This window comes from Dermacentor andersoni, chromosome 9 (genome assembly GCF_023375885.2).
Source record: "Dermacentor andersoni chromosome 9, qqDerAnde1_hic_scaffold, whole genome shotgun sequence".
NCBI lineage: Eukaryota > Metazoa > Arthropoda > Arachnida > Ixodida > Ixodidae > Dermacentor > Dermacentor andersoni.
This window is the reverse complement of record NC_092822.1, coordinates 76,303,898-76,313,165: the sequence shown is the minus strand read 5'-3', so window position 1 is coordinate 76,313,165 and position 9,268 is coordinate 76,303,898. Positions and strand designations below refer to the sequence as shown.

At 46.0% G+C, this 9,268-nt stretch overlaps 1 protein-coding gene across 1 annotated transcript; it reads right to left on the bottom strand.

The window, feature by feature from the left end:
* Positions 1 to 677: 677 nt before the first annotated feature.
* On the bottom strand, positions 678 to 4,754 carry LOC126528275 (multiple coagulation factor deficiency protein 2 homolog; the record flags this gene model as incomplete). Its single annotated transcript, XM_050176170.3, has 3 exons — positions 678 to 757; positions 2,375 to 2,496; positions 4,651 to 4,754. Coding segments are annotated over 3 exons (306 nt in total), but the record flags the coding sequence as incomplete, so codon positions are not given.
* Between the last annotated feature and the right edge of the window lie 4,514 nt (positions 4,755 to 9,268).

The following is a 9,268-nucleotide window of genomic DNA, read 5'->3' as shown; positions in this document are numbered from 1 at the left end:
ACGACATCACATGGACGTGGCATTCTCGCTGCTTGTTCCAAATGCAAGTTTCGCGAGCCTGAAACTGAAACTCCTAAGCGCGCACGGCGCAGAGTCGAGCACGCAGTGTCGAGCGAAAACGAAACCTTTCGACCACCCGTACTACTCGAGGGTAACGTCAAAATGTTATTTTTTTTAGAATCGAATAGAAGAAGACAAGTAGCATTTTCTTCCGTCTTATAATCTAATGGCATGATCTTTTTAATACGAGTAGTTGAGTACTAGTGACATAAATTATGATGAGGAGTGCCTTCGTCATCGGGCTAGTACCGGAAGGTCGCTGGGGGGTCTCGAATCGTGTCATGCATTTACCTCAATTTCTCGGTTGCTAAAGCTCTGTTGGTGATTATACTGACCCCTTAGACGTTCCAGTGCATTGCTTTATCACTTTAGCTTGACTTCATAGTAACATTTAGTGTCCCTTTAATTGCTGTCGAAATAAAAATGTTCGCTTTAAGGAGACCACAGATGGCTCAGCAGTGGACGATGAGCAGGCCCTTCTGTCTCCGAGACCCACCGCAACTTTCAGTGACAAGCACGAACTCAATAGCGGAGAACAGAAATCGAGAAGTTTCAATGGTGCTTTACTGACGTCGCTAGTGAACGACGATGCGTGCGTGAACAACGTGCGTAGATGACTACATGGCCGCTCTTATTTCCGGGTACGAAATGAAGCCGTCGTGATTTGCGTCCGACTTCAAAGCGGAGTCCACGTAACCTGGAAACCGAAAACGAACATTAAGTGTATGTGGCGAAGTAAATTGTCGTCATCAACGAATCGTAACGGCCGTGAGGCTCCATGACAGTAGTATCAGCATTGACAGAAACATAAGGATATTTCATGAGCGCGAATTTGTATATGGATATCATTCAGAAAAAAAAATGCAGGGTATTACATAAAACACGTTATCGGGAAATAAAGCATACTAACGAAAGGGCAGAGCGTGACCTTGAAGCGTGCTGAGTTATGTTTGTTTGCCAGACACGTAACCATGCAGAACACCTTTAAAAGAACTATATTATGTTAACATCCTAACTTGTAGGGGAAAACACATAATTTCCATCGTCTATATAAGTTACCCTATTTCGAACATACCGACTGCTGACTCTAAATGAAGCTTCGTAACACGAAACGGGCGTTGCCCTTTTTTTTTACATCATCATCATCATCATCATCATCATCATACTACAGGGTGATCATAAGTTTTATGAAATTTGTAAAAACCGCCTGCTGCAGATGAGATAATTCTATTCCTTGAGCTGGATTCCTCTGACAGGCGGAAATTACTTGCACAACAGATCCAAACACATATTCAACTAATGAAAAAAAATTCACCAATTAACGTAATTATTTACTTTCAGGCACATATTGTCATTTACGAATTGTGGCCGTTGAGTTTGTCAGGCATGTCCACTTGATTTGCTTTCCAGAATGACACCAGTTTGGAGATATGCGCCATCAAACTCGCCGTAAAAATGCGATGTTGGTCCACTTGCTTTTTTTTAAACAAAACGGTACTTTATGGACCGAAGCAGAAACGTAACTGGAACGCCCATGTATTTCATTTCACGCTTTGGGAAATATCTCGAAACTGGTGGCATTCAAGTGGATACGTTTTGCAACCTCACCAGCTACAATTCGTAAATTGCAATATGTGCCGTAATGTAACTAAGTTACTTAGTGGTTTTCTTGCTAATTAGCTGAACATGTTTCGATTTATGGTGCTAGTAATGTCCGCCTCTTAGAATAATCGAGCTCAAGGACAATAATTATGCTATATGCCATAGGCGATCTTTAAACATTCCGTAAAGCTTAAGAATCATCACCCTGTGTACAACTATTTCTTTATATAATGACCTGGAAGATTACTGCATTGCAGCAAGTAGAGGCTAAGACTAATTATTGCGACGCTACAAACTTGCAATGATTTGCACAAAGTCGACTGAAGTCGCAAGTACGAAGTTTAGGCCAATCCGTGAATGAATCCTCCTTCTATTTCTTTTAAATAGAATTGCCGATGCATCTGGTCTCACTTCTCATTTACACACTACTCTTTTGTCCACAGTTTATACCTTTTCGAGGTCGGTTTCCTGATGTCATCTACGCGTACAACCACCTGATTATTGACCCATCCCCATTGTGGGTACATGCCATGTTTTGAAGGTTGCGCGATGCGATCTGCGAACTGGCCATCCTTTCCATAGTGGCGGCGTGCGAGTACACTAGCGCCAAGTTTTCCTCTGGTGTTTTTCATACAAAACTGAATGCTTATCATGGCCTCTGTTATCCGGCGGCGCGCACGACTGATCTCGAAGGCCATGTGCAAATGCTCACCTGCGATAGATTCTTCGGGCACCGACCACTCCTCAGCGCCAGGGCGGTGGGCGAGGCTGTGCAACATCGCCGCTTTCAGCTCGTGGCTGTCCAGCAAATTGTTGTCGTCGAAATCGTGCATCCTGCAGCAACAGCAGCGGCAGCGATAGAGAACGACATTAGAGGATTTACAAAGCGGGGCTATCAGTTGAATCAGGGCGATAAGCTCACAGTGTTCTCAAAACTATCGGCAAGGCTTGGCATCGAAAAATGACGAAAACATTCCGAATATTTCGTTTACGGAATCTATGAGTAATTTGGCCAGTCTAACATAAAAGCAAAATTAAATTTTCATTCACATATTAGAATAGGGGCTGCATCTAAAAAAACATTCCTTCAAAATCGAGCTGCATACGGTCTTTATCAATTGCTATAATTCTATCCTATGCGTGTGATATATCTTTCGAGTTTAACTCGAGCGCAACAGAGCGGAGTAAGATGAGGACAAGAGCACGAACTGATAGAGCGTACGCCGACGTGGTGTACGTTGGCGTATTTGTTCTATTCAGAAGACGAATAAATGTTTGGTCATATGTATCCAAAAGTTACTGAAATGTTGCAAATGTTACAGGAGCCTGCTAAGAACGTCTAAATTCTGGTACATAAGTTATGGAGGCCACTTCTTCTCAGTGTAAGTGGACTTAATGAAGGGGTAAAACAGCGCGAAGGACAGTACGAAAGCAGAGGCGACGTACACAGCGCTGCACGTCGTCAAGTGGATTTAAGTGAATTGATCATTTTCGCCTTAGTAGATTACAATTCTCCAGTCGGCTCTCATGTTGTTTGTTGTTTTTTTGGGGGGGGGTTTGTAACGTTCATGCATTCATGCCTCTCCAGTTTATATGCTGACCATTTCTGTCATCACATGTTTACACTCTGAAAACAATTTACACCTTTTGAGGAGTATCTTTGTCTCAAAAGTATAATAATCTATCTTACTTTTGTTTTCTTTCTTGAAAACTCTACGCTCGCTCCTTGCCAGTTAGGAAAGCTGTGTCACGTTGATAACGTGCATGTCGTTCGACCTGGAGGTATACAGGGCACGCAGCGTTAAAGACTCGCAAGATAGATGATGGTGAGTGTCGTAGGACAGATATATAGACCCAGAGCGTGCAAACTGTTTTCAGAGTGTACGTGTGAAAGGGTGGCTGGAGGCAAGGTATAACACTTTTTTGAACTTATAGTGGAACGCAGCGCTATTATGCCACTTTCGTTAGAATGACGTAGTACTGCGGAAATCCGGAAGGTGGAGAGAAGTAATCAATAAAGGGAAAGTCAGACATCCGCCCGTTCGTAGCAATTGCTACAAAGGAAATACGGGTTCCTCGAAAGAAAAGCCTCGGTGTTGCGGTGGTCCCGGGTTCGAGTACACGACCAGGACGAATTTTTCTTCAACTGACATACGGACCCGTCTGTTCACTTAGTAAGTTTGTCGGCAGATCTTGAAGGATTTCACTTTTAAATGGGCCTCTGTCGTGTAGTGTCACGTCCCATTTTTTTCGAGGTTAATTTTGAGCCCACCGCGCCGTTTATTTGCTGTTTTAAAGCAACGCCCATATAATGCTCGCCCCTTTTCCTGAGCCCACATTTGAAATCATGGTAAGCGAACCAACAGTGATGCTCGTCGATCTGGAAAACGTGCGATATGAACTTCACCGGATATTTGTGAACACGTTCCACATTTCCTGACATAGTTATTGTGCCTTCGAATGGCCATTTCAGCCATTTATGTTGTACTACAGTTAGCCATGTAGGCTAGCGACAAGGTTATGCCAGGTTGGCGAAGGCGGCTGTCGACAATTACTCCGCCGGTTTCACCCGCTTGCAGCGGAAACTCCTTTATAATGAAAAGCTTCGTCCAAATTACATAATGCGCCCATTGCGTGGATCATGACCGCGGGTAACTTGAATATGCAAACTTGGAGGGATAAAACTCGAAACATTCTCAACGCTTAAAATACATGTAATGCTTATTTATTTATTTATTTATTTATTTATTTATTTATTTATTTATTTATTCATTTATTTATTTATTTAGTCATGCTGTTAACCCTCTATTGAGGGTCGTTAAGGTCGTGTGCAATGAATTAAATTTACATAAATACACATACACTTCACGATGGTCAACTAACGGGCGAAATCACAGTTGTCGAAGCACATTTCTAGGCAGAGTTCAACATGGTAGCATGGTTAAAAATTTGCAAATCCTCCCAGTACCCCGACCCACCAAGCCTTACCTAAAATAATAAAAGTAGCTTTCTTCTGTGGACAGCTCTCCCGTACTCTGAAGCTGAATTATTTTTGCCACGTCTTCTTTAATGTGCCTAGACCAGAGAAGGAAAGTGCACAGTTAGCAGGTGGCACAGTGGCAATCCGAAAGTCACTTGCGCACCCGCCGTGGTTGCTCAGTGGCTATGGTGTTGGGCTGCTGAGCACGAGGTCGCGGGATCGAATCCCGGCCACGGCGGCCGCATTTCGATGGGGCGAAATGCGAAAACACCCGTGTACTTAGATTTAGGTACACGTTAAAGAACCTCAGGTGGTCGAAATTTCCAGAGTCCTCCACTACGGCGTGCCTCATAATCAGAAAGTGATTTTGGCACGTAAAACCCCATAATTTAATTTTTTTTAAAGTCACTTGCGAACAGGTAGTACGCGTGGGTTTTCTTTTCTTTACTTGTTTCTTATACGCGACATTCCGCGACACAGTTTCACAGTGGGATTGCAATAAAAGGTAGTCTCTCTACGGAGCTAAATTGCCGTCTCGTAGCATGGCAGTTAAGCCAGCGAGGCAATGATGAGCATGTATTTGCCTGGAGTTTCAACCGTCTCAATTCCAAGGTTCTTGTTGCTCCGTTCTTAACGTATTTAATTGGCCTTGCCATCACAGACTTATCGCATAATTGTTATTGCAAACGAGTTCCCTACCAGAGTTCCCTCTAGAAATTTTTGCAAGCAACTCTACACCCAGAAAGACACAGATGGAATGAAACAGGCAGGGAAATTAACTACGTATACTTAGCCAATTTTGCAACCCTACACGTGGTGAGTGGAAGTGAGAGAGAAAGAGGGGACAAAGAGACAGAGAGAGAGAGAGAGAGGACAGAAGTTCAGATTAATCACCCAAATCGCCGTTCGACTCACTCAAGGTCCCGGACCACGTCCGCAGCGGACCATTTGTGGTGCAGCCCAGCCGCCGCTGCGCTGGACGCTTTCGGAGCGCCGTGCAAAGTCGAGTCGGCGTGTGCGCTAACGACCCACGTGCAAGCGAGAAACGCGGCGCAACGCAGCAACCAATTGCAGCGGGTTTCTGCGGGCGCCTTTCCCACGAATTGCCGATGATACATGTGCGAGTCTTCTAACGTATCACACGGTGGCTTACACACACACACACACACACACAGACACAAAAAATAGCACAGACGCTAATTCCGTATCGCAATCCACTGCCGACACACAGAACTACTTATTTCTGTATGAGCGGAAGCAACAGGCATCTGGCGAAGAGGCGTAGAGATGACGTCGTCCTATCACGTTACGGAACAAATCTTGGTTTTTCGACGTACAGTCTTGGTCAAAAAACTTGAAACCGCTGTGAACGGCCGGGCAGCGACTGCGTTACGCTATCGCGGTGCTGCGGCCGTCGGCGCGCGCCGCTGCTCGCTTGCGCCGAGGATAAAGAGGGAGAGGGAAGCATGCCTCTTACTCTCCAGCATCCTTTTATAAGAACGCTCGCGAAAAACTAGTGCGTCGTTCGTTCTGCCAGCTGCGACGTCATGTTGCGGCCGCTGTGGTATGGCGCTTCGTGCGAGTAAATGCGCTGGCCTGGGCAAACCTGCCCGGCTTCCATGCAGCGCATTATACTGTAAAAATGGTCCTAATCATCGAAATTAACTATTACAAGATTATCCTACACATTCACAGGCGAGAGCCTTCGCATTACGCTTTAGATAAACATTTTGAATGTGTTTCGGAATGCGATGAAAACAAATGACAAAATATAAACTGACACCTCTCAGTGCTGTCTAGCGTTGTTCAAGGTTTTATTGTAATATGCGGGCAATTCAATCATCGTTCGTTTAGAAAAGGCCAGAAGCAATAACTTCAACTAAAAAGGCTCTCTTCGGAAAGGGCCTGCAACCACCGTTACAATATTTCAAATACGTTGACCGCACTTCTCCACTAAGGAACGACCACACGAGTACGTTTGCGTTCAAGTTCTTTAATTAAGCCTACAGTGAAATTATGAAAACTTTTCGGGACTAGAAGACGTTTGCCCTGCCTGAGTAGCCGATTGAGTTAGACCCATTCCCTCGGCATTTTGAAAATTGCGCACTACCTCGCCTTTTTTAATATCTTCGTGCACAATACCACATTGTCGTTAGGGCCCACTTTCATGCACACATGAGGCCAGTGTAACTTCGTCCCGTTTGCATTGGGCATCACGCGTTTGAATCGCGTAAGGTGTTCCACGGCCACGACATAATAGGATTCTCGCACAATGAAAGCGTCACACCGGCGGTGCTGTCGTTGCCACGGGTTCACTGGAAGAAGTATTGTGGATATATAGTTTACCGAGGTATCGTTCGTCTCTACGAGAAAGGGCTTCACAGGTAGCTTAAGAAAATGGGTTATACGTAGCGTACTTTCAACCAGAGGCCTTGACTAGTTTACAGTCAAACACATGGACAAGCTGTAATTGTTCGGGGCAAGCACAGACCAAGCCACACTCAATGCCTTAAAGCCATGCTCCCACTTTGATTTCGTCGAGGAATGCAGGTGCCAACCTGAAGTTTATGCTTCTTGATTAATTTGCTAGTTGAGACATTCAAGATTACAAACACGAGATGCCATTGTGGCACGTTATTTAATATATCACTCAGCACCTGAAGTCAGATCTTAGCCACCATCCTTGCAAAGTGCCCGTGTTCGAGCATGCGCAGGACTATTCATAGCGTTGTTCCTTTAATTTGGCAGCGAAAAATATTAACTGATGATTACGATACTCGGAATTGCGAAATTTGAGCGTATCGCCTTTGACAGCGGTCGCCAGAGACTCCCACCCGCTCATCCAACATACGCTGCAAACAGCATGCTAGCCGGTCAGTTGGCTTCCGCTTCGCCACCGTCGGTCGCGTTCGCCCCACGCTCGCCGCACTAGTTTTTCACGAACGCTGTTATCAAACCACGCTTGAGAGTAAGAGACATGCTTCCCTCGCCCTCTTTATCCTCGGCGCAAGTGAGCAGCGGCGCGCGCCGACGGTGGCAGCGCCGCGATAGCGGAGCGCAGCTGCTCCCCGGCCGTTCACAGCGGGTTAAACTTTTAAAGCGAAAGCTTTACTGGCCGCGAACTTGCGATTTCGCCGTGGCGGTGCTCCTAGGAGGCACATGACGTCACAACGCGCGCTTCGCCGCTGATATTTCTCTCTCTCTCTCTCTCTCTGTCTCTCTCGCTCCCTAGTCACTACTGCGCATGCGCCACTAGTAGCACCAAGCCACATGTGGTCTGCCGCTGCGCAGCGCCGCGCCTTTTCCCGCCGCCGTTTGGTATGACGTCACACCACGTTCCTCGTCGTTGCACTCGCCTCCGCTCGCTTCGCCAGCTGTGTCGCAAGCCACTGCCAATTTTTTTGACCAAGACTGTACTTCGCTCAAGTACTACCGATTGTCGCGCGGAACGAGCAAACGATTGAATTTTTCTACGTGCAAGGATAAGAACCTACTGCAAGACCTTCGGAAATATTTTATGCTACCTTTTTACAATAAAATACATCAACTTAAATTACTAAAGCACGCGTCACGCTAGTTTTGACGCGTGTTTGCAGCCCTCATACTAACAACACCGGGGAGGCGTCGCTCAAAATCATCGCTCACATGGAGTACGACTTGTGGGCGACGAGCGAACGCGACAGCCATCTCCATCGCATCGCTTGTAGCTGTCGCGCGCAAGATCGCTTATATGGGGTTTATACTTTATTCAGCATAAAAAAATGGATTCCTCATGCGTTTTCAGTAAGTTCAAGATAACGCATTCAACTGACCTCTTGCAACATGCAGCTTAATGCCTGCGGCAAAGTTTCTAACTTCAGTGGTCACAGATTACCCATGGGCGAGACACCGTCAAGCGCGCGGCTTATTTATAACGAAAGCATGCCACCAGCAAAATGACGCCTTCTGTTATGTGACTACTTACTTTATCAGCATTCCGTACACAGTAGACAGCCAAACTGATTAAATTTAAAGACACAAAACGAACGCTAAGCACGCTCCGCATAGGCTCGGAATCATGGGCTGGTGAACAAACCATTTTAAGCGTCCTCTCGCCTCACGTCTTATTGAACATACCATGGTTCTGGTAGCGTTTGCTATTTTCAAAGCTCTTACGGATAGCGGCAAGTGATAAAATAACATGCAGTTATTGCGAAGACTGGCTTTTTCGATTGACATCGAGAGACACAGCGCGCTTGTATAGTCTGTTGTCAATCGCGTCGGTTAACCACCGCGACGACTTCCTGGCGATAGCATGTCATATACGCAGAATGTGCACCTAAATTAGAAATCACTTCACGTGGAGGATTTCTTGTTATACCCAACGAATGACGAACGACTGTCGTGTTTTCGTGGCGACGCTAGATGGCTGAAACACGATCTTTCTTGAATGACCTTCGCCGCAGCTCGCTGGACAGATCACCTTTCTCCGGTGCTGTGCTGTTCCACGATGTTGAGCGCGCGCGCGGTGGAGCAACTCCGAGTGAAATAGTAGAGTGCTCGCACGCGTTCCTTTGAACTGTGGCTGCCTGTTTCCTAAGAAGCAAAACGGTGTGTCCTTTGCTCAGCGTGCGCGAGTGATACATC